We start from the raw sequence: 25182 nt of genomic DNA on the forward strand, positions 1-25182 counted from the left end.
GTTTCTCCACACATAGGAGATCTCTGAGTGTTTCTCTTCATGCAGTTCTTAATGCTCTGCCTGTGAGTTCTAGCCTCCTTGGCGTCCTTAAATGTCTAACTGCGTCTCTTTAACCTCAGGGAATTGCCAGGCTCTGTTGAGTTTCCCCCTTCCTGTGCAATAGCCTGGAACTCTCTCCAGGCATTAAGCCAGAGTAATTGTAGGATTCACCTTATTTATTTCCCTGTTCTTAAAGATCACTGGCTGTTGTCAAGTGCCTGAAAACTATTTTTTCATATGTTTTTTAAGTTAAAGTTAAGGTTTAATCCAGTCAATGTTACTCCCATCATTGCCTAAAGAAGAAGACTGACTTCTGTATCATTTTGTTACCAGAGTAAAGCCTTCATTACTCACATGATATATTAGTAAGAATGATATATTTCTCACAGGAAGTAAATTAGATAAGGACATGAAAAACAAACTATAGATGAGAAAGTACAAAGTTCTACACAGATGTTTGCCATTGCCATTACCTGGAAGATGACTCTATTTTCCTGTAGTTGTGGATATTCTATTTAGAAGTAAGGCCTAAAAATTCAAAAGATGGAGGTTTTGTTTCTGAAAGACTGCCTATGCCTCTCTGCATATTAGTATGTCATGTTTCGTATTTTTCTGTGCTGTATTAATTCATGCATTCATTCATTCAACAAGCATTTATTAAATACCCATATCTCAGGCACTATTCTAGGCACGGGAAATCTCTCTCCTCGAGGAGCTTGTACTCTAGTGGTGTGTTTGTTTGTTTTTTCTGTGTATGTGTGTCTCAGCCATCCACAGTTTTTCATCTGTCTAGACATGTGACACATCCTGTTTCTGGGCCTCTGAACGCTCATCTCATTCTGCCTTCATCTCTTCTGTTTTCTTTCCATAGTTTATCTGACTTTCCCATGTTAGCTTCTTTTTTATTTCACTTAATCCAGTTGTCTTAACACCTCTTTATTTCCTCTAGTAATCAAAGCCAGAATAAAAGAAAAGTCCTTACAAAAGCTTACAAGCGTGTCAAAGATCTGGGCCCCTACTTACTACCTCTTTGAACTCTTTGCTTACTCCTGACCCCTTGCTCTTTTCACTCCAGCCACATTGACCTCCTTGCCACTGTTGTCTTCTGAAAGCACCAGCATGGTCCTACCTCAGGGTCTTTGCACTTGCTGTTAAAAGTTCTTCACTCATATGTCCACGTCTTCCACCTTCCTTCCTTCAAGTCTTTGCTCAGTTGTCGTCTTTTCACAGAGGAGCCTTTCTGACCTCTCCCTAATTTAAAATGTTATGCCTTTTTCTACTGCCCTTTCTATTCCTCATCTCTACCTTATTTTTCTTGGTAACACTTGCTACTTTCTAAATTATGTTATATAATTTACTTCTTTCATATAAATTCTGTGATGGTAGACAAATTCTGTGATGCTGTTGACAAAAGCACCTAGGATGCTGGCTAGTAGATCTGCACGAATATTTGTTGAATGAATGCGTCTCCTGGCCTAAGACCTATTTTTGTTTGTTTGATTGATTGGATATACTCCTTTGTTTCATGAACTTTATTTCAAAAAAGAATGGCTGAGCATTTTAAATTTTTCTAATTTTTGTATATTTAGATGGTTCTGGTACAGGTTTTTTAAATGCATACATTGCGTAGTGGTGAAATCTGGGCTTTTTGTGTACTCATCACCCTGAATAGTGAGCACTGTGCCTAGTAGGTAATCTTTAACACTCACCCCCTTCTTTGTAGTCTCCAATTTCTGTTATTCCTCTCTGTGTGTCCATGTGTACCCATTATTTAGTCCTCACTTAGTGAAAAATGTGCTATTTGACTTTCTGTTTCTGAGTTATTTTGCTTAGGCTAATGGCCTCCAGTTCCATCCGTGTTGCTGCAAAATCCATTATTTTATTATTTTTTATGGCTGAGTAGTATGCCATACTGTGTGTGTGTGTGTGTGTGTGTGTGTGTGTGTGTGTGTGTGTGTATGTGTATTATACACACACATATTTTTTCTTTATTCAACACTCCACTGATGGACACTTATTCAACCCTTCATTGATTCCATATCTTTGCTATTGTGAATAGTGTTGCAGTAAACATATAAGTGCAAGTGTCTTTTTTTTTTTTTTTAGTCGGAGACTCACTCTGTCACCCAGTCTACTAGAGTGCAGTGCACAATGATGGCTACCACAGCCTCTACTTGCAGGGCTCAAGTGATCCTTCCATTTCAGCCTTCCAAGCAGTTGGGATTACAAAGATACACCACCATGCCCAGCTAATTTTTTGATTTACTGTAGAGATGAGGTCTCACCATGTTGCTCAAATTAGTCCCAAACTCCTGGGCTCAGGCAATCCTCTTGCATCGGCCTCCCAAAGTGCTGGGATTAAGGTGTGAGCCACCATGCCCAACCTGCAAGTATCTTTTTACTTTTTATTAATTATTATTATTATTTTTTTTTGAGTTGGAGTCTCACTCTGTCACCCAGACTGGAGTGCAGTGGTTGCTCCCGGTCACCGCAACCTGACCTGCTGGGCTCCGGCAATCCTTCCGCCTCAGCCTTCCAACTAACTGGAACTACAGGTGTGCGCTACCACGCCCGGCTAATTTTTTATTTTTTATTGTAGAGATGAGGTCTCGCCAAGTTGCCCAGGTGGGTCTCGAACCTGCAGGTCCAGGTAATCCACTCACCTCAGCCTCCCAAATCGCAGAATTACAGGCTGAGCCACCGAACCCGGCTCAAGTATCTTTTTAATGTGATGATTTATTTTCCTTCAGGTAGATACCCAGTAGTGGAATTGTTGAATTAAATGGTAGTTCTGTTTTTAGTTCTTTGAGAAGTCAGCTGAAGCATTTTTTTAAAATTTCAATTTAGCTTATTAGCATATTTTGTTCTCTATATATGTAGTCTTCATGAGATAAAAGGTTCTCCATCCCTGATTACATGTATTCTTAGAGGACAATTCTAGTGATCATAAATAGTTTTAACCTTACATATAACCCAGGGGGAGTTGGGATTCCAGGTAGATTTTAAATCCCATTCAGAAACCCAGGGATAATTCAAAGAGAGAAAAAAAAAATCTTCCAATTATAAGATCCTTCTTGTTCCTAAAGAAAAGTTAGTATCATATTTGTAATTTTTATTTTTTGTGCAATTTTCATAGAAAGTACTTTAAAATGAGTTCAGACAAAACTTTCTTATTATTTCTTAAGTTACATACACACACAGACACACACACACACATGCACACACACATATCCCCACTCCCTTAGTCACAATTTGGAAACCTAATAAGCCCTAAAAACCAAAAGATTCTTACAAGTTTACTGCAAACTCATTTGATAGCAAAACCCAATCTGACCTGACTTGTAGCTGTTTTATAGTCTTTATTTTTCCATTTGGTGAGTCTGTTTACATTTCACTGCAGAAATATTAATAATGTGTATAACTGCACTGTACACCCCAGACCTGCTCAGAGTATTATGTAATATGTAGTATATGGCATATATTGCTCTTCTAACATAAAAAAAAAACCTGAATTCTGAAATGCAACCATCCCCAAGGGATTTGGATAAGCCATTGAGAGGCTGTGTGTTTTTTTCTTTAATTCACTTTACTAAAGAGAAGTCAGATTCTGTAGTCATTGACTACCTAACACTTGGTGGTTGTTGCTGCTACTGTGATTGTTTTTTCTCCAGCTTTGCAAACCTGGGTATACTTCATGTGACAAAGAAAAAAGTATTTGAAACACTGGAAGCACGAATGACAGAGGCGTGTATAAGGGGCTATAATCCTGGACTCTTGGTGCACCCTGACCTTGCCTATTTGCAAGTGGAAGGTGGAGGGGACCGGCAGCTCACAGGTGAGTGTCATTTCTGGTCTTGGTCCTCTGAGGACCCCAGACTTTCATTTTCCCCTGTGTGGACTGTACATCCGCATGCCTGCCAGTCTTCCCCATGCTGCTCCCACCCTTTCCCTGCTCAGAAGCCTTTGATGGCATCCTACTTCTTCCAGAGTAAAATCTGTATCTTCATAGCCTGGCCTACAAAGCCCTCCCACTCTGATCCCAGCACCTTTCCATCCTCATCTCAGCCTGCCCTGAGCCTACCTCTCCCCATCACTGCTCTGAACATGCATATTTGTACCTCTATGTTTTCCTCTACCTAAAACCTTTCACCCTTACTTCTTCAGCCTGTCAAAATCAATGCATAATTCAACACTTAGTCCAAAGAACACTTCCTCTTTTATATCTCCCCCAATTCACCTTATTATAAGAAATCTTTCCCTGGGCTCTCTGGGTATGTTATAAACTATTATCTTTATCATAAATGCTCTAATTTTCTGTTTTCCAGCCTCTATTCAAATTTTTTCTTTCAACCTCAATTCCTGTCCCACCACATGCTACATTTTTACTTTTACATTGTATCCTTTACTCTAGCCACTGTCATCATCTCATACTCAGACAATTCAACACTAGTTATCATTTTCTCACTCAACATATTTCATCTTCTGGTACCCAGACTCAAAACCCTCCACATCACCTTTGACTCCCCTTCTCACCTGCACTGCATCTCCAGTCTGTGGTCCAGCTGCTCTGTGCCCTCCCTGGTGTTCCACTCCTGGCCCCATTTTCATTGCTCCAATTATAGTAGTCTTCTCCCTGGTCTCTATCCCTCCCCACTTCTAATTCCGTTGACACCCTATGGCTAGATAGATTTTCCCGAAGTCTGCATCTTACACCGCTTGGTGTCTCCCTGTTGCCTACAGAATCCAAATTCCGTAAGCTGGCATTTAGACCTCCACAGAGCTGGCCCCAGTCTGCTTTTCACATTCTGTTTCCCACTATGCCCCTTCATGTCAAACTGAACGACTCTGGAGGAGCACCATGATTCCTCATGTCCCTGATTTGGCATGTTTCTATTCTTGCTGTCTCCTCTTCCTGAAATGTATTTATTCCATTCTCTTATATGAATATGTTCAAATTGTATCATCCCTTCAAGATTTAGAGCAAATGCCTTTTCTGGTCCCAAACCTCTAGCATCTCTCTTGAAATCCCACATCACTTCATCTGTAACTCTCTTGTGGCACTTATTACTTGCATTACTACCTTTTACGATAGTATAAATTTAGTATGACTTTATTTGTCAGCATGAAAACACCAACAGGAGGGAAGGAGTCAAATTTAATTGAGTCATTCGGGTCCTTCAAAAGTACTTCTTTTTTTTGGAGTCAGAGTCTCACTCTGTTGTCCAGGTTGGAGTGCAGTGGCACAATCACGGCTATTCTAGCCTTGACATGCTGGGCTCAGGCTATCCTTCTGCCTCAGCCTTCCAAGAAGCTGGGACTACAGGTGCATGCCACTATGCCCGGCTAATTTTTTGATTTATTATAGTGGCGAGGTCTCATCATGTTTCCCAAGCAGTCTCAAACTCTTGGGCTCAGTCACTCCGCTTGCCTCAGCCTCCCAAAGTGCGGGGATCATAGGCAGTGAGTCACCACACCCAGCAAAAAGTACTTTGCAGGCTCTAGGCTTGGCACTGTGAAATGAGCATGGTCCCTGTGCTCAGAGACATTTTGGAATAATTTGCACATTTCTCAATACAGCTGGTACTTAGTAGGCTAATTCCATTTCATTCCATTCCATCACATCCTTTGTGCCTTTAACTCTTACTGTAGTGAAAAGAGGAAGAGGTGGGGGGAGGACAGGAGAGGAGAGAGGTGGTCTGATGTATGCAAGACAGTTTTTACTGTAATTCAGAGAAAATATAGGTCTTCTTTGATGCTTTTAATTTTGGATGACATCAACAAGACTTTTTTTTTTTTAAACATTTTACTGGCAATGTGAAGAATTTGAAAGACAAAGAAATGGCTTTTTATTTTTAAGCTTGCATTCTTTATTTGGTCTTATTAAAAGCCTGCTATTTTCAATGTTCACACTTTTCACTTTCCCTGGGCATGAATGGACTGTGCTGTATGCTTCTAGATCGGGAAAAGGAGGTCATCCGCCAGGCAGCTCTTCAGCAGACAAAGGAAATGGACCTCAGCGTGGTGCGGCTTATGTTTACAGCTTTTCTTCCAGACAGCACTGGCAGCTTCACAAGGCGCCTAGAACCCGTAGTCTCAGATGCCATCTACGACAGCAGTGAGTGCTTCTGAGGGGAGGCAGCTTGGTGTAACTTCAAGAATAGACTTCCTGGTTAGGCACAGTGGCTCACACCTGTAATCCCAGCACTTTGGGTGGTGGAGGCGAGAGGATTGCTTGAGCCCAGGAGTCTGAGACCAGCCTAGGCAACATGGCAAGACTGTGTCTCTCAAAAAATTTAAAAAATTAAAAAAAAGAACAGACATTCAACCCTGCCCTACCATTTATTTACTAGCTTGGAGTCCTGGCAAAAGTGACTTAATCACTTTTGAGTCTCAGGTCAGTCATCTGCAAAATGTGAATACTAAAATCTAGCTTATAAATTTCATGTATACATTAAATAAGACATTATAAGAGGTGCTCATTACATGTAATTCTCTTTCCTCCGATGGGCATTTTTTAGTCTTTTACATGCAATACCAAGTCTCTTATTATTTTTGAATACATTGCTCTTAAAAAAGTATGTCAATTTTTTTCTTTGGGGCTAATTTTTAATTTTACAAGTGTGGGGTACAATTCAGGGTTAGGTATACAAATGTTCATTATGCAAGTAACCTTGTTGATGAAGTGTGCCCCCCACTCCCAACAGTTTCCCATTACTACCAATCCTGCCCCCCACCTCCCCATCAGTTTCCCAGTACTGCCAGTCCCTTTCTTATAGTATTTAATAATTGTTCAAGTTCCACTTATGAGTGAAAACATGTGGTACTCAGTTCTTTGTTTCTGTGATAGATCACTCAGTATTACAGACTCTAAGTCCATCCAAGTTGCTGTGAAGTTCACAATTTTGTCCTTTATGGCTGCATAATATTCCATCTTGTATATGTGCCACATTTTTTTTAATTCAGTTCTCTTTTGATGGGCAGCATGGTTGGTTCCATGTTTTTGCTATTGTGAATAATGCTGCAGTAAACATGCTTGTGCAGGTATCTTTTTCATAGAGTGATTTGAGTTCCTCCAGGTATATTTTCAGTAGGGGGATTGTGGGATTATATGGAAGGTCGATTTCTTAGATCTTTTAGGATTCACTAAACTGTTTTCCACAAAAGTTGTACTAGTTTATACTCCTACCAACTGTGTAGAAGCATTCTCTTTTCCCTGCATCCTCTCCAGCATCTGTTGTTTTGTGAGTTATTGATGATGGCCATCCTGACTAGAGTTAGGTGATATCTCAGTGTGGTTTTAATTTGCATTTCTTTGATGAGGGTCAACAATTCTAATCCATCTTGATTCTCATATGTTGCTATCTTTGTCAGATAGGAGCTTCAAGTTAATGGAATATAGATATATAGAGGTATAGATCGTATGTGGCTTCAAAATTCTGTTTCAAGCTGGGTGTAGTGGCATGTTCCTATAGTCCCTGCTACTTGGGAGGCTGTGGGCTGAGGTGGGAGGATCGAGAGTTTGGGTCCAGCCTGGGTAACCATTGTAAGATTACCATCTCAAAAAAAAATCTATTTGGTCTATAGTTCCTAGGACTTTTTAAGAGTTTTACAGTAACCTTCAGCATTTGCCATTCAACTTTCCTGTTTGGTATGCATGGAATTTATTAAATAGATATTTTCAAAAAGCCAGTAAGTACAGTACTTAAGCTCATTGGAATTATAGAATTTTATATAAGTAGAAAACTCCATGCTCCAAATACAACTAACTGATTTCTCTAATTTAAACAAGTTTAGAGGGAAGTGAAAGGGTTACAAAAATGATACAGACTCATTTACCACAGATCACCTTAAAATGCAACTGTTGGAGAAAAACCAAAAAAGGAAGCTTTATACTATTACCACATGAAACTTTTGCCTCTTCACCACACAGAATCTTAATTTAGTTTGGGGAAAAAGAAATATAGCATCTCCATTTGTCTTCTCTGTAGAATAAATATTAATAAATAGTTTAAGAAAGTTATGTTTCCTGAAATTTTTAGGTCTCTTGTAAATTTTACTCTTGTAAATGAAAACAAGCCTAGGATTAAAATGTTGACCTGACTGAAAGCCCAGAAATCCATTGGATTGGTACTTCCTGAAACAACAGAAAAGTTCTTTCTCTTTCTGTATCAGTCTCTCTTTCTGTGGGAGAAAAAAAATATCTGTTTCTTTCTACCTTTCTGTTTTGGTGATAATGAATGACCCATGCCCAAGAAGTGGTCTGAGGACTTCAGAAGCCATTCTTGATTTATTTGTATCTTTGTTACAGCAATATGAGGGAAAACATCTATTTTGTTTTGGTGATATGTGCAAAGGAGAGGGTCCCTCTCAATGGATTGGCTTGCAAAGCTAAGGATAAATTATGACATTTGTTGTTTTTCCTCTGTGAGCAGAAGCTCCCAATGCATCCAACTTGAAAATTGTAAGAATGGACAGGACAGCTGGGTGTGTGACTGGAGGGGAAGAAATTTATCTTCTCTGTGACAAAGTTCAAAAAGGTAAATACATGCTCTGATCTCAAGTTGTGGAATGTAATTCTGAGTGTGTCTGTAAGTCACATTTTGGCCGCAGACCAGAAATGTTCATCTTCTGCCATAGGTCATCTTTTAAAAAATTTATACTTTACCTCTTCCAAATATAAGTTGTCTGTGTTTTTTTTTTAAACAAACAAATTCTTTTTTTTTTTTGAGTTGGACTCTCACTCTGTCGCCCAGACTGGAGTGCAGTGGCATGCTCCCGGCCACCACAGCCTTGACCTGCTGGGCTCCAGCGATTTTTCCGCCTCAGCCTTCCAAGTAGCCAGAACTATAGGCGTGTGCTACCACGCCCCACTAATTTTTGATTTATTGTAGAGTCGAAGTCTTGCTAGTTTGTCGGGGCCGGTCTCGAACCCGTGGGCTCAGGCAATCCACTCACCTTGGCCTCCCAGAATGCTGGGATTACAGACTGAGCCACCGAGCCCGCCCGAACTAATTCATTTTTAAATTTCTTACAGAAGTAAAGCGACATAAGAAAATAGTGATAATTATAATCAGTGACTTTCAGTATTTTATATTTTAACCATTGATACCTGTTCTTATAATTTTTTTTTTTTTTTTTTTTTTTGAGTTGGAGTCTCACTCTGTTGCCCAGACTGGAGTGCAGTGGCCACTCCTGGCCACCGCAGGCTCGACCTGCTGGGCTCTGGCGATCCTTCTGCCTCAGCCTTCCGAGTAGCCGGAATTACAGGCATGCGCTACCACACCCGGCTAATTTTTTTTAAAATTTATTGTAGAGATGAGGTCTTGCCAAGTTGCCCAGGCAGGTCTTATACTTTAAACATTTTTTTTTGCCTGAGCCTGCTGGTTCGAGACCTGCTCACGGCCACGCTAGTGTTGATCTGCTGGGCTCCGGCGATTCTTCCATCTCAGCCTTCCGAGTAGCCAGAACTAAAGGCGTGTGCTACCACGCCCGGCTAATTTTTGAGTTATTGTAGAGACAAGGTCTTGCCAAGTTGCCCAGGCTGATCTCAAACCCGGGGACTCAGGCAATCCACTTGCCTCCCGAAGTGCTGTGATTACAGGCTGAGCCACTGAGCCTGGCCCACTTTAAACATTTAAACTAAACTAAATGAATAATAGCCCATGTTTGACACACACAAGCACACACAGAGAATAAATAATTAGTTTCATAAAGTGTGAAATTGTTGATTCTGTTTATTTTGCAATACTTTGTTGTAACACTGAGAGAGTTTCTCCAAACATTTCCACTTAGCACTGTGATGTCAGCTAAGAAAAACGAAAGCAAGAAGTACAGGGAAATTTTCAGAGCACAGTTCTTTCACAGTTTTCACTTTAAGAAAAGATTCTTGGCATACATATCTTGTTAGATACATTACAAGATTGCCTAATTCATAAAAGCTGAAGAAAATTATGTTATTTTCTCAGACTTTGCTTACTTTTTAATTAAAATGGTGAGAGGATTGTCTCAGCTAAGGGGTTCAAGACCAGCCTGGGCAACTTGGTGAGACTTCGTCTCTACAATAAATCAAAAAAGAAGCCAGGCGTGGTAGTGCATACCTGTAGTTCCAGCTACTTCGAAAGCTGAAGCGGAAAGATTGCCTGAGCCCAGCAGGTCGAGGCTGTGGTAACCATGAGCGTGCCACTGCACTGGAGCCTGGGTGACAGAGTGAGACTCTGACTCAAAAAAAAAGGTACATGGAAAGTGTAGTATAATAAAGATTTATTTACTACAAAATGAGCATTTTAAAAATAAGCAGATACCTAACTGGAAATATAAATAAAATAAACAAAATAAATTTTTAAAGTATGACATTTAAAAAATTTCTCATTTGAGGCTCATGGGTATAAAGTAAAAAGAAAAAAAATCAGATTTTAAAGTAAAGATACATATTGTTTTGCCAAAAAAGTTTATATTTCTTTGCTTATACTGGTAAGCCTTCTTCCAACCATCCAAGCAATACTCATTTCCAGATTCTGGGATATACATATAATGAGTAAACACAATCTGAGTGCCTTTATGTGTAAATGTGATTCTTATTCATTATTACTACATTGAAATAGCTGAGTAAGAAAATCCTTGTACTTGGCTTAAAGAATTTTAGTAACTAGGTTCAGGATAGTCCTACCTGAAGGCGAAGGAATGGACCAGGAGATAATGAGATGTTTTATTTGTATCTAGTATTTCTAGAATTCTATTTAAATAGAAATGTAAACTTTGTTTCATAAATCGATAGTGGAGCCCTTTCTATGAAATGGAAAGTGAAGCCAGAGAAATGCCAACCTGAGTTATATTGTCATTTTTCTGCAGAAATGCAGTCTATGACTAGAGTATGAAATTTAGACATCTAATTTAACCAGAAAGGCCCTGATCATCATAGTATTGGTAACCATGACCAATTACTTAATATGAATGTGAGGAAGGCAGTAGAGTGTTTGAGAGCCTAGATTCTAAAATTATAATGCCTGTGTCAGAATCCATGTACTAACTGTTAACTTTGAATATGTTACTTAAATTCTTTGGACTCCAATTTCTCTTCTACAAAAGTGGGGATTATAATAACACACCTATATAACAGGGTTGTTATGAGGATTAAATCGGTATATAACTTAGAATAGCATCTGCCATATAGTAAACCTTGTGTAAGTTGTTTTAATGTAGATCTATATATTGAGTTGAACCACCTTTTGGGATTCTAATATTTCTTCAAGATTGAATTAATTTAAGGATGAAGAAGTGGTAAGGTTAAAGAAAATTCAGATTGATTAGGTAAATCTAGTATTCTGCTATTGTAAATGAAGCTTGGAGTTCGGCCAGGCTCGGTGGCTCAGCCTGTAATCCCAGCACTTTGGGAGGCCGAGGTGAGTGGATTGCCTGAGCCCGTGGGTTTGAGACCCGCCTGGGCAACTTAGTGAGACCTTATCTCTACAATAAATCAAAAATTAGCCAGGCGTGGTAGCATGCACCTGTAGTTCCAGCTACTTGGGAGGCTGAGGCGGAAAGATCGCCAGAGCCCAGCAGGTAGAGGCTGTGGTGGCTGGGTGCAGCTACTGCACTCCAGTCTGGGCGACAGAGTGAGACTCCAACTCAAAAAAAAAAAAAAGAAACTTGGACTTCATTCCTATGGTAAATAATTTTTAAAAGGTTGTGATTTGCAAAAATGTTAAATGACTTAGAAATCTGTTTTATATTAATTATTTTTTAAAGTCTAAGTAGATAGTAGGTAGAATCTTGAACCAGTTTTATTTTTCAGCATGTTTATACATATTATTACACTATGTGAAATTATATACCTGAATGTGACTGTTTGCAGATGACATCCAGATTCGATTTTATGAGGAAGAGGAAAATGGTGGAGTCTGGGAAGGATTTGGAGATTTTTCCCCCACAGACGTTCATAGACAAGTAAGTGGATTATCATTATCATCATCATTTTACATTTTCTGCCTTGTTGAAATTCAGTGCTTAGTTTCTATATATAAAAAAGAAAAAAATTGTAAATATTTATTTAGCATCTATAAAATGGTACTATTTTGAAGACTCTTGCACGTCATTCAGAAAACTTACCTACTATCGAATTATCGGCAAGTTTCTATCAGACCTTTGACTCTGAGAAGTTGACAACACATTTCACTTGCTCTCTGATCCCTGAACATATAAAGCAGCGGTCCTAGTTCCTTCAGTAAAAATGTCTTAAGTTTTCTAAGTGTTCAACCAAAGTAGTTATGGTGAGACCTTTTAAAAGCATTTTCTAATGAAAAGTGTTGAATGAAGGAGGCTTCTAATTAAAGCTGCTGTCATCCTGATAAATGAAGATTTCCCAGGGACAGCTGATTGTATGACTATGGGATGATAATGCTGAGCCCCCACCTTAATGATTACTCTACTATATACAAGTGATTGAGCAGTACTATTTTCACAAAAAATTGGAAACAATCCAAATGTTCATCAACAAGTGTTCAGTTAAATAAATTATGGTATGTCTATATGATTGAATCTCATACAGTTATTAAAAGGAATGAGTACTTTGTGCACTAATCTAGAAAAATCTCAAAGATACAGCATTAAAGTATTTTAAAAGATAGGCATAGAAAACAAAGTGTGTTTAAAATGATTATATGTTCATATTTGCATATGCATAAATACATTCTGGAGGGATATGTAAGAAATTAATAACATTTATCTCTGGGGGCTGGTTTACTATAGAAATTGCATGAATGGCAGATGGGGATGGCAAAGAGAATAATAAATATATGCTATTGTATACTTTTTAACGTTTTACAAACTCCTGATCCCTTTGAATATATTTTGGAGTCAAAAAATCAAACTCAAACTCAAAACTGTTAAGATGCTTAACTGTTCTAGCACCACCAGAAATTAATATGTAATAATGCCTCCCTGAGCGGAGGTTTAGTTCCCTCTCCTTGTCACTGGCCTGTCCGTACCCTCTCCATACCCAGTCTTCTTGATGTTGCTATAAATAATCTTGGAGGCTTTTAAGACTGATTTGGAAGAGAAGAAAGACGTGTATGCAGTGAATTTTATATGTACAAAATTTACAACTACCAGACATTTGAAATATCAAAGTGAAATAATAAATATTTGAATACACTGGCATAGTGTTGTATTTCAATCTCATAGTGGCAATTTATTAAAAATGTAGAGTATAGAATCTGAGTTTGGAACTTGCAACAGAGTGCTGTTTTTTTTTTTTGTTTGTTCGTTCGTTTGTCTGTTTTGTTATGCTATGTGTAAGCATTGGGTATAAAGAAAAGCATAAGGAATGTGTTTCATGAGTAGCACTGCGTAAAAAAATGTATAGTCCTACACCAAAGTTTGTATCTTTGTGTGCTACAGTTTGCCATTGTCTTCAAAACTCCAAAGTATAAAGATGTCAACATTACAAAGCCAGCCTCTGTGTTCGTCCAACTTCGGAGGAAATCTGATTTGGAAACTAGTGAACCCAAACCTTTTCTCTACTACCCTGAAATCAAAGGTAAGCCAGTTGTTGTGCTTACTCTGATAAGAGGACAGGCTAATTAGAAAATATCAGTTGATCACTTCCTTTCAGCAGCTTCCAGGTAACAGGTCCCTGGGTCCACGGTACTTATTTTTAAAGAAGAGACAGGTGATGTACTATTTTGAGGTAATAGAATTAGTCTAACCTTTTAAAATAATGTTATTTTCACCAAGCTTATATGAGATTTAGATATTTGAGAGTTTGTCTTTGAATTTGAGAAGCTAACATTTAAGTAACTGGGAGTTCAGACAGTTGAGATAAAAAAAAAATCGGGCTGTTGAGGAGATTCAACCACTCAGTCAACCAGCCTCAAACAGTTGACAAAAAACCCAGCCAGCACACAGTGCGGGACTATAAAAATGAGTAAGGTATCATTCTTTCCCTCATAAAAGATGCTTCAGGAAAGAACGATAATATTCTCCTTAAATAGTTATAATGCAAATGATGTTAATAAGTACCAAAAATGAAACATCCATAAATACATATGAGAATATATAGGAGAGAGCCCTTGATTCCTTGATGATAAGCCTCCAAAAAGAAGGCTTTATCAAGGAAATATAATTTGGTCCTTAAAATCTGGGATATATTTCAGCAGTTAGGTATTAAACAGAGAAGGAAAGGCCAAGGTCACTCAAGGAACTCAAGGACAAAGATGAGCACACTCATTGCTTATGCAGAGAGAAATGAGCATTAGCACACTCAGGTGGACTAATGAAGGCTGAGGCGGATAAGGAAGGCCAAGGCCAGGCTAGAAAGGCCTGTGAGGGCAGCTAAAGGATTGTGCATTGATTCTGGAGAGGGATAGCCAGGTCTGCCTGGGTTGGGATGATGGCTCTGACTTCTTTATGTCAACTCTGAGGATCTGGGAAGCACACAATGAGTCAGAAGAGTAATACAAGCATCCAGGTTAGAAATTGATGAGGTTAGTAAAAGTGTTGGTGCCAGGAATGAAAGAAGATAAGGACTCAAGAGACAGTGCAGTAATGGTGTCAAGAGGACCTGGATGCTGATTGAGGGAGGATGTGTGAGAGAGATCAGGAATCAGAGAAGTTTCTAGGATTCCCAGACTAGGAAGTTTGTGATGTAAGTGACTTGATAAAAGGAACAAGGGAATAAAAGTAGGTTTGGGTGGGAGGAACAGGGAGCTCATTGTGAAACATGTTGTATTTTAGGTTCTTGTGGGAAATTCAAGTGTAAATTCCTATTAGGCTGATCAAAAGGCAGAACTGGAACCCAGGAAAGAAAGGCAAGAAATTCAGCACTGAGAATCATCTCAGAAGGATATAGCAGGCACCAAAACTGGATATCACTCAGAAGTATTATCTAACCCAGAGTCACTGACCCCCAAGGGGTCCATGGATGAAAATGTACTTTAATATAATTAGTTTATTTTATAATCCCATTTTAAATTGTACATGGTGAAAACCATGGTTCTGACGAGATCCGTAGAGTTTGCCAGAATGCACAAGGGACTGTGGCACACAAAGCAATTTAGAAACCCCTCTATTAGAGGGAAGTGAGACTGGAGAAGAGAGATCAGTAAAGTCATTGCCACAGGGCACCCAGGTCCTGGATGAGGTTGGAAACCACAAAGGTGCAGCAGCAATGAGCCACATAGGTGTTGGCTTCTGTAAGAGTAAGATGTGACAGGTGATATTTGAAGAGGGCTTTCCTTTCCTAGAATTCATGCTGCAGCTGGAGCGTTTGGAAAATGGTTCTGTGAGTTCTTGTTTCTTTTCTGAGGTTGTGACCTCTCCACTACTGGTTCAGATTTGTAATGCATTCAGTATACTGGTGGTTTGAAATATTTTTTTTCTCCACATGAAATTTCATTCAAAATTCTAGAGTACGAAGGACACAGACTCTGGTTAAAATAGGGGTGGAGGGCCCTGCCCCCTTGGCCTTCCCAGAGGCTGTGTATTCTCACTTTCTTACCCAGGAGCTGGCTGAGGGCTTCTGAATGTTGCTGCCTTCACGAAACAATGTGAAAGTCACTGATTTGGTTTAAACACCTTTCTTTAAAAGTAGACCCAAAAGAGAAATATGGCTAATTTTTTTGGACCTTCTGAGGAAGAATATATATTGCTGCTTCTGAAATACATCTTCAAAATAGTGTCAATTTTTGCTAACACAGAGAATCATGAGATAGAGAAAACCAAAATTATATAAACATGTGTGAACCTGGAAGCATTCACAGCTGAGCTTGGTTTTTAGGTTGTCTGTCTACTTTTTCCAGTGATATATATGCAGTAAGAAAGTATGATATAGCAGGAGCATATTCAGATGATTACTTGCATTGCTAACCTATCATAGCAGGAGCTATCTCTTAATGGGATTAGAAAATGGGGCCCCCTGAAAGTTCAAAATCGTACCTGTGTGCTTCAAGCAAATACCTTCCAGGCTAGCATTGGTTATAGTCTTCACACAATACAAACAGTGTAAGAACTATCTGGAAAAAAGGAGTTAGCCATTGAGCTCCAAAGGAAAGAATGGCCAACATGGGCCAGACATAGTAGCTCACGCTTGTAATTGTAGCAATTTGGGAGGCCAAGGCAGGAGGATTGCTTGAGCCCAGGAGTTCAAGTCTGGTGTAGGCAACAAAGCAAGACCTCATCTCTACAAAAAATAAAAAAATTAACTGGGCATGGCAACATACACCTATAGTGCCAGCCTCTTGAAACTGAGCTAGAAGTCAAGTCAAGACTGTGGTGACCCTTGATCATGCTATTGTGCTCCAGGCTGGGTGACAGAGTGAGACCCAACTCAAAAAAAAAAAAAAAGGAATGGCCAATATAGACATGTGAGGATAACTAACAAATTACCTTATTGTATAAAACTTTCTGGATGATAATAACTCAAGAGAATATGCTTAAGGAGAAATAAACTCACCAGGCAGTGTGACTGGTTAAAAAGTAGCAAGCCATTTAGCATGAGAGTAAGTATATGGAAATGAATTTAAACTATACAACCTAGGGAATCATTGTATACATTTCTCAGAAATCATTGAACATACCCTCTACTACCCCCAGTCTCTGCAGTCACTTCCTAACTCATAACCTAATTTTATATTCTTCATTATTATTTTTGTCAATATGTAAATTTGTCTTATCTGTTTACTTGTATATCTTTTGTCTTCCTTCCACCTCCAGTAGAGAGAATCTTCTTTAGGTCACAGATTTGCTCTTTCATGTTCACTGCTATGTCTCCAGCATCTAGAATAATATATGTCACATTGTAAATGTCCATTAAATATCTGTGGACTGACTTGTTGATTGAACAAATAAGTTGCCTTCCTCATCCATAAGGCTTGTAATATGTTGGGTGCCAACAACTAAGACATTGGGCATAGATATAGAACATTCTCTCTCATGATTCAGAATCATCCAGTCCCAAGCTCTGTATCCTTTCTGGTCATTGGTATTGTACTTTACAAAATGGAGATGATTAGGTCCTGATGAGACAGTTAAAATTATCAGGAGAGGCCAGGCTCGGTGGCTCAGCCTGTAATCCCGCGCCTTTGGGAGGCTGAGGTGAGTGAATTGCCTGAGTCCACGGGTTTGAGACCCGCCTAGGCAACTTGGCGAGACCTCATCTCTACAATAAATCAAAAATTAGCTGGGCATGGTAGCCCGCTCCTGTAATTCTGGCTACTTGGAAGGCTGACGCAGAAGAATCGCCCGAGGCCAGCAGGTCGAGGATGCAGTGACCGGGAGCGTGCCACTGCACTCCAGTCTGGGCGACAGAGTGAGACTCCAACTCAAAAAAAAAAAATTATCAGGAGAAGTGTGATTGGCAAGGGAAGAAGATAGTTGTGAAACTGCTGTACAAAAGCAAATAAAAACCCTAATGGTTTTTTTTCATTTTGAAAAGATGGAAATTAGGAAGAAACAGAATTATAATCTTTAAATAATAGAAAATATGGCAGGAAAATGCAGGCATCTTTACTGGTAAAGTAGATCTCAAAAAGTGAGGATGAGTGTTTTCAGGGCACATGCACAGGGAATGGTAGTAGAAGCTACAAGATTATTCATATTCATGATTTAAACTATTATCTAACATCATCAGTTATTAAGGTCATTGATTGTTATTCTACAAAGCTATTTTAGAGTGTGTCCCAAAGAATGACAGCCTAGCATAATGGAAAGATCACTACTTTGGGTCTGATCTTCCTTTTGCCCTGACCTCAGACAAGTCACCTAACCATGCCAGCTTCAGTTTCCTCTTCTGTAAAAGGTGAACTAGTAGTGAGGTGGCCTCTTAGGTCCCTTCTAAAATAGGTTGATATTTCATAGTACATTCTGTGGTGCCACCTTCAAGGGCAGACTGCAAGGATAAATGAACCCAGTGTGAAAATCTCCATGTTCACTTCTTTGTAGATTCAGACTACAGATTCTTTTATAAAGCTCGTGTGCATTTTCTGTGTCAGTTCCTTTTCATTGACATCTTAGTCTGTATTACAGCTAATAATTTGAAAATTCATTCTTAAAACTTCCCATTTTACAGTGAAATATAACCCGTGCTCATCTCTGCTTTAAAAGGCAAAAGAAGGGCTAGGCTTAGTGACTCAGCCTGTAATCCCAGCGCTTTGGGAGGCAAGGTGAGTGGATTGCCTGAGCCCGTGGGTCTGAGACCCACCTGGGCAACTTGACGAGACCTCATCTCTACAATAAATCAAAAAAAAAAAAAAAAAATTAGCCAGGCATGGTAGCACACACCTGTAGTTCCGGCTACTTGGAAGGTTGAGGCGGAAGGATTGCCAGAGCCCAGCAGGTCGAGGCTGCAGTGGCCGGGAGCATGCCACTGCACTCCAGTCTGGGTGACAGAGTGAGACTCCAACTCAAAAAAAAAAAAAAAAAGGCAAAAGGAGAGCGTAGAAAATACTAACTGGTCTCTTTGCTAGAAACCATGTCGATAGATAACATTTATTTATGAAGAAGAATAAAACGTCTGCTTCCCTCTCGTGTTTCATATTTCTACAGTGAACTGTCCTATGTCAGATCAACATTTATAGGAGGAATAATGAGCATAGCTGATAATTAGTTATGATAAATTTTATGCAAAATTTTATATATTTGTCCAAAAATCTTTAATAAGGATATTGTTAAGGTTTCTCCACTTCAAAGTCATCCCCTTTGATTAAATGCACATTGTTCTTAAAATTTGCTCACCTTGGCTTTTTTCTTCCTAAGAAGTCTGGACATGCTCAGTTTTTAAATGATTATAAAAGTGTACTTGGTTACCCTACTTTCCCCTGCTTCATCTTTCAATTGCAGTTAGATGATCATGAGATAATCAGTAAACAACAGTCTTCCATCTAGTCCTAACATGACTTAAACAACCACAGAATTAGAAATAAGTGAAGATCTTTCTGAACATAAACAGTGACAAAAACTGACATTGAAGAATCTGAAATAGGACAATTGTTAAGTCTTCGGTTGTTGATTGAAAAAAGAAACATTGTTTTATTAAAAAATAATAAACCTCCTTTACTGCTCCTGTGCAAAAAGAGAAAGGGACAAAAACAAAACACATGGTAGAAAAATTATGGAAGAGAAAGAAAGAGAGGGGGAAGGAAGGGAGGAAAGGAAAGAGGGAGGGAGGGAAAAGAGAAAGAAAACAAGAACCCAGTAATAGGCCACAGAGGTGGTAACAGGACTCAAAAGGAACATTGGGGCTGGTGGGAAGCAAAGATGATGAGAAACAAAAGACAAAAACAAAACAAACATACAGAAAGCAAAAAAAGGCAATCAAAAGTCTCAGAGGTCATCACTGTATTTTAGTCAAGTCTTAGACTTTTAGCCCCCCATATCTCATCAGTCACCAGAGGCTACAGATCCCTCTTTTATCGTGGTTCTGGGATCCACCTCATTTTTATTATCATGGGAAGCCCGTGTAACATGACCCCGTTACCTTATGTCTGTACCGTATCAGCCTCTCCCTTTGGCTCTTTAGAATGTCCTATGTACAAGTGAAAGATTAATCTTCCTAAAATATAACCCTGTATACATTATCCCCTTGTTCAAAAATATTCAGTAGCTTTGCTGCCTATAAGTTATATTTCTTGGGTTCATATTCTGGGTGCAGCAAAGTGTAATCCCAATCAGGCCCATTTCTCAAGAATTTCTTATACAGGCAATCCTTGCTTCATTGCATTTTGCAGATGCTTCATATTTTACAAGTTGAAGGTTTGTGTCAAGCAAGTCTGTTGGTGCCATTTTTCTAACAACATGTGCTCACTTTGTGTCTCTGTGTCACATTTTGGTAATTCTCTCAGTATTTCAAACTTTGTCATTATTATATCTGTTATAGTGATTGTTGATGTTACTATGGCAATTGTTTTGGGGTACCACAAGCAGCATTTATATAAGATGGTAAACTTAATAAATGTTGTATGTGTTCTGACTTTCTACCGACTGGCTGTTTCCTCGTCTCTCTCCCATTTCTCAGGCAACCCTGGTCCCTAAGACACAACAATATTGAAATTAGGCCAATTAATAACCTTACAATGGCCTTTAAATATTCAGGTGAAAGGAAGAGTCACATGTCTCTCACTTTAAATCCAAAACTAGAAATGGTTAAACTTAGTGAAGAAGGCATGTCAAAAGCTAGAACAGGCCCACAGCTAGGCCTCTTGCATCAATTAGCCGAGAATGCAAAGGAAAAGTTCTTGAAGAAAATTAAAAGTGCAGATCTAGGGAATCCACAAAGATTTAAAAAAAAAAAAAAACAAAAAAAAAACCAGCCTATGACTGATATGGAGAAAGTTTGAGTGGTTTGGATAGAAGATAAAACCAGCCACAACATTTCCTTAAACCAAAGCCCAATCCAAAGCAAGAACCTAACTCTCTTCAATTCTGTGAAGGCAGAGAGAGGTGAGAAAGCTGCAGAAGAAAAGTTGGAAGCTAACAGAGACTGGTTCATGAGATTTCAGGAAAGAAGTCATCTCCATAACATAAAAGTACAAGATGAAGCACAAGTGATAATGGAGAAACTGGAGCAAGGTATCCAGAAGATGTAGTTCAGAAAACTGATGATGGTAATTACACTAAACCAGCAGATTTTCTCTGTAGGCAAAACAGCCATATATTGAGAGAAGATGCCATCTAGGGCTTTCATAACTAGAAAGGAGAAGTCAACACCTGACTTCACAGCTTCAAAGGACAGATTAACTCTTTCATTAAGGGCTAATGCTGCTAGTGACTTTCAGTTGAAGCCAGTGCTCATTTACCATTCCAAAAATCCTAGGCCTCTTGAGAATTATGCTGTCTACTCTGCTCCAGAAATAGAACAGCAAAGCCTGGATGATAGCACATCTGTTTACAGTGTGGTTAACTGAATATTTTAAACCCACTGTTGAGATCTACTGCTCAGAAAAAAAAGATTACTTTCAAAATAGTACTGCTTATTGACAGCCACCTAAGAACTCTGATAAAGAAATACAAAGGGATAAGTGTTGCTTTATGCCTCCTAACACAGCCTCCATTCTGTAGCCCATAGATCAAAAGGTAATTTTGACTTTCAAGTCTTATTAAGAAACACATTTCATAAGGCTATACTGCCATAGATAGTGAATCCTCTGTTGGATCTGGACAAAGTAAACTGAAAACCTTCTGGAAAGGATTCACCATTCTAGATTTCATTAAGTACATTCATGATTCATGGGAGGAGGTCAAAATATCAACATGAACAGGATGTTGGAACTTTATTCTATCCTTCATGAATACTTTGCAGGGTTCCAAACCTCAGTGGAGGAAGTAACTACAGATGTAACAGGAATAGGAAAAGAACTAGAATGAGAAGTAAAGCCTGAAGATAGGACTGAATTCCTGCAATCTTATGATAAGATGTGAATGGATAAGGAGTCACTTCTATTGGATGAGCAAAGAAAGGGTTTCTTGAGATAGAATCTACTCCTGGTGAAGAAGTTGTGAATATTGTTGAAATGACAACAAATGATTTAGAATACTACATAAACTTAGTTGATAAAGCAGTAGCAGCATGTGAGAGGACTGACTCCAATTACAAAAGATGTTCTACTGTGAGTAAAATGCTGTCAAACATCACTGAGTGCTACAGAGAAATCTTTTGTGAAAGGAAGAGTCAACTGATGTGACAAACTTCATGGTTGTCTTATTTTTTAAAGTCACCACAACCACCCCAACCTTTAGTAGCCATGACCCTGTCCAGTAAGCACCCGTCAACATCGAGGCAAGGCCCTCCACCAGCAAAAAGATTATGACTTATCGAAGACTCAGATGATCACTAGCATTTTTTTTTTTTTTGAGTTGGAGACTGACTTATCAAAGACTCAGATGATCACTAGCTTTTTTTTTTTTTTTTTTTGAGTTGGAGACTCACTCTGTCACCCAGGCTGGAGTGCAGTGGCACTCTCATAGCCATCCCAGGGTTGACCTGCTAGGCTTCGGCAATTCTTCCACCTCAGCCTTCCAAGTAGCTGGAACTACGGTGTGTGCTACCACACCTGGCTAATTTTCTTATTTATTGTAGAGACGAGGGCTCACCAAATTGCCCGGGCTGGTCTTGAACCTGCAGGCTCGGGCAAACCACTCGCCTTGGCCTCCTAGTGCTGGGATTACAGGCTGAGCCACTGAGCCCGGCCATCACTAGCATTTTTTTAGCAATAAAGTATTTTTTAATGAAGATATGTACTTTTTTTTCAATATAATGCTATTGCACACTTAATAGACTACAGTATAGTGTAAACATCACTTTTATATGTGCACTGGGAAACCAGAAAGTTCATGTGATGTGCTTTATTGTGGTGGTCTGGAACCAAACCTGCAATATCTCCCCAAGGTATACCGAAGCAAATTTTCACTTCAGACAAATTGCTCATAAGCTGTTCTCATAAGCACCCATTTCACGTCTTCCCTTTGTTATAGTGTTCCCTCCATATTCCTTTCCTAGAACATCTTCCTTTTTCTTCCTCTTATATAAAATTGATTCTGGAAAGCCTTTCCTGGATTTCCCAGCCCTCAGGGACCTCCTAGAAGTCCTTCTCTGAGCTACTGGAACACTGCTCTGCACCATGAATTTAGCATATGTAGTATTATGGTGCTGTCTCACTAAGTCTTTCTCCTACTACCTTAAAATTATGTTGGAGGGCTCTTCACTGCAAAGACATTGTGTTATACTTTTTTTTAATTTCAAGCACTTAGTTCACTGTAGATGTGTAATAAATATTAGCTGATTAGTAATATGTAGTTGTTTTGTGTGACCAAGCAAAAATGTTCAATAATGGTTTTTCTATCCAGTGTCTTCAATATCTTTTGGATGGGCCATCTACTCTTTAACTAATTTTAACACTGAGAACTTTAAGAACTTGCAGAGTGGATTTGGGTGTGTACTGCTCTGTGGTCTCTCAGGCTAGTTTTCAACCTTTGTACCCATTGGAATAAATATAATGCTTCTTGAAATTTGGCATCTCTTCCTCCTTGAGTACTTTCTGTTTCCCTTTAAGATGTTTAAAAATACGATCGGAATCAATAGTCTTTCTGTGGCTAATGGTGGAACTGAGTCAATCTTTTCTCCTCTGGTTTCTCTTCCCTTAAACACAGATAAAGAGGAAGTACAGAGGAAACGGCAGAAGCTCATGCCCAATTTTTCAGATAGTTTCGGCGGTGGTAGTGGAGCCGGAGCTGGAGGCGGAGGCATGTTTGGTAGTGGCGGTGGAGGAGGGGGCACTGGAAGTACAGGTCCAGGTACAAAAACATATATTCTTTCTAAAGCGTTTCCCATTCGAGAGGATAGGATTTTCTTTCCTGGGGTTTCAAGCATATCTGTGAGTTGAATAACTATGACATTACTGAGTATGATACATTAATTAAAATTCCATATTTCCCCTTTACTTTTTTTTTTTTTTCATAGTTATCTTGTTTTTCTTTAGAAACAAAATGATGCTATATTATATATACTACAAGATATATTGTAGACATCTCTATATACTACATTGTAGAAAGTTTGAAAACACATAAAAATGCCATTGAATGTTAACCACTTCTAATTGTTTTTGTGTATACATATAGTAGATTTTTATGAATTTTTCCTTGAATACATCTGTTATCACCATTATGTATATTACTTTGTTCCATTTATTTGTGTTAGTTTTTTATCATCCTTTGTACCATGACTATTTATATAGTCATTTGTACTACTTTTACCTATCGTGTTAACATAAGCATTTTCCTGTGCTACTATAAACCTTACATAAGCATAATTTTTAAGCATATTTTAATGACTCATAATATTTCATCAAATAAACAAATCATAATATAACTTATTTGGATGTTGTTTCCTATTATCTACATAAATGCTGTGCTGAACTCCCATTCATATCACTTTTCTTTTATTCTAGATTATTTTTGAAAATTAGATTATTTAAAGTAAAATTATTCTGTCAGAGGCTATAACATCTAATGCCAGCTGCTTCCCCAAAGAGCTGTCCCAGTTTATGCTTCCACCAAAAATGCATAAGAATGAATAGCGGTGGCTGTTTTTCCATTGAGAAGTCAGTTTGTTTCTCTGTGTTTTGTTTGATTCAGAGGTTATTTTAATGTCTTCTGTGTAGGCAAGTATGAGTTTGGGTAGTGACCACTCAGTGTTAGCCTCTTCCCTTCATGAGGGAGTGGAGACTTTCTCCATCACAACCCTCCTCAAGTCAGGGGTGCTATCTGAGCTGCCCAAATGTAAACTGTGCAGAAGTGGAATTTTCATCATCCCATGACCCTCATGATATGTCTTACTCCCAGCAGAAGCATTAAGTGTGGGCATAGCACAGTGTTCTCATGCCAAAACCTGTGCTCACCTGAGGGATAGACACTAAGGTCTGCTGAGTATTTGTAAAACATCTTCATGATTTTTCATTTGTTTTACTTGCCATTTCAGGTTATAGCTTCCCACCCTATGGATTTCCTACATATGGTGGAATTACCTTCCATCATGGAGCCACTAAATCTAATGCTGGGATGAAGCATGGTAAGTATACTCTTTTCTTTTTAATACCAAGGAAGAAAAAATTAATTGATGCTAAAAAGGGTTTTTTTTTATCACTACTTATCACAACATTATCATCTCAAAAAATTGATAAATATAAATAAGTTAAGATACTTATCCACAAAAATATTATTTCCTGTGAATGTATAAACTCTACTCCTGATACTTGTTTATATTTATATATTTACTTTGTAAGTGGCATGAATAGAGGAAATAAAAAAACATTAAAAATATAAAGAAAGACCTGACTATTCAAACGTTTAAAAAAAAAAATCACCAAACTTATCTATTCTACTTTTTCCTCAAATAATACACTTTTGAAATCAGGTTGGTTTTTTTTGTTTGTTTGTTTTGAGTTGGAGTCTCACTCTGTCACCCAGACTGGAGTGCAGTGGCACTCTCCCGGCCACCGCAGCCTCGACCTGCTGGGCTCCGGTGATCCTTCCACCTCAGCCTTCCAAGTAACTGGAACTACAGGCATACGCTACCACGCCCCGCTAATTTTTGATTTATTGTAGAGATGAGGTCTCGCCAAGTTGCCCAGGTGGGTCTCGAACCTGCAGGCTCAGGCA

At 38.8% G+C, this 25182-nt stretch overlaps 1 protein-coding gene across 2 annotated transcripts in view; it reads left to right on the forward strand.

The window, feature by feature from the left end:
* Nucleotides 1-25182, forward strand: part of NFKB1 (nuclear factor kappa B subunit 1) — a 122360-nt gene that overhangs the window by 73335 nt on the left and 23843 nt on the right. For both annotated transcript variants that reach the window (XM_008072081.2, XM_008072082.1), the window contains 7 exons: nt 3711-3874; nt 5996-6154; nt 8472-8576; nt 11891-11982; nt 13435-13573; nt 23176-23319; nt 24503-24592. In XM_008072081.2, the coding sequence (XP_008070272.2) occupies nt 3711-3874; nt 5996-6154; nt 8472-8576; nt 11891-11982; nt 13435-13573; nt 23176-23319; nt 24503-24592 (893 nt within the window). The remainder of the gene's footprint in view (nt 1-3710; nt 3875-5995; nt 6155-8471; nt 8577-11890; nt 11983-13434; nt 13574-23175; nt 23320-24502; nt 24593-25182) is intronic.

This window comes from Carlito syrichta, unplaced genomic scaffold (genome assembly GCF_000164805.1).
Source record: "Carlito syrichta isolate Samal-C Ts95f unplaced genomic scaffold, Tarsius_syrichta-2.0.1 Scaffold314844, whole genome shotgun sequence".
Taxonomy (NCBI): domain Eukaryota; kingdom Metazoa; phylum Chordata; class Mammalia; order Primates; family Tarsiidae; genus Carlito; species Carlito syrichta.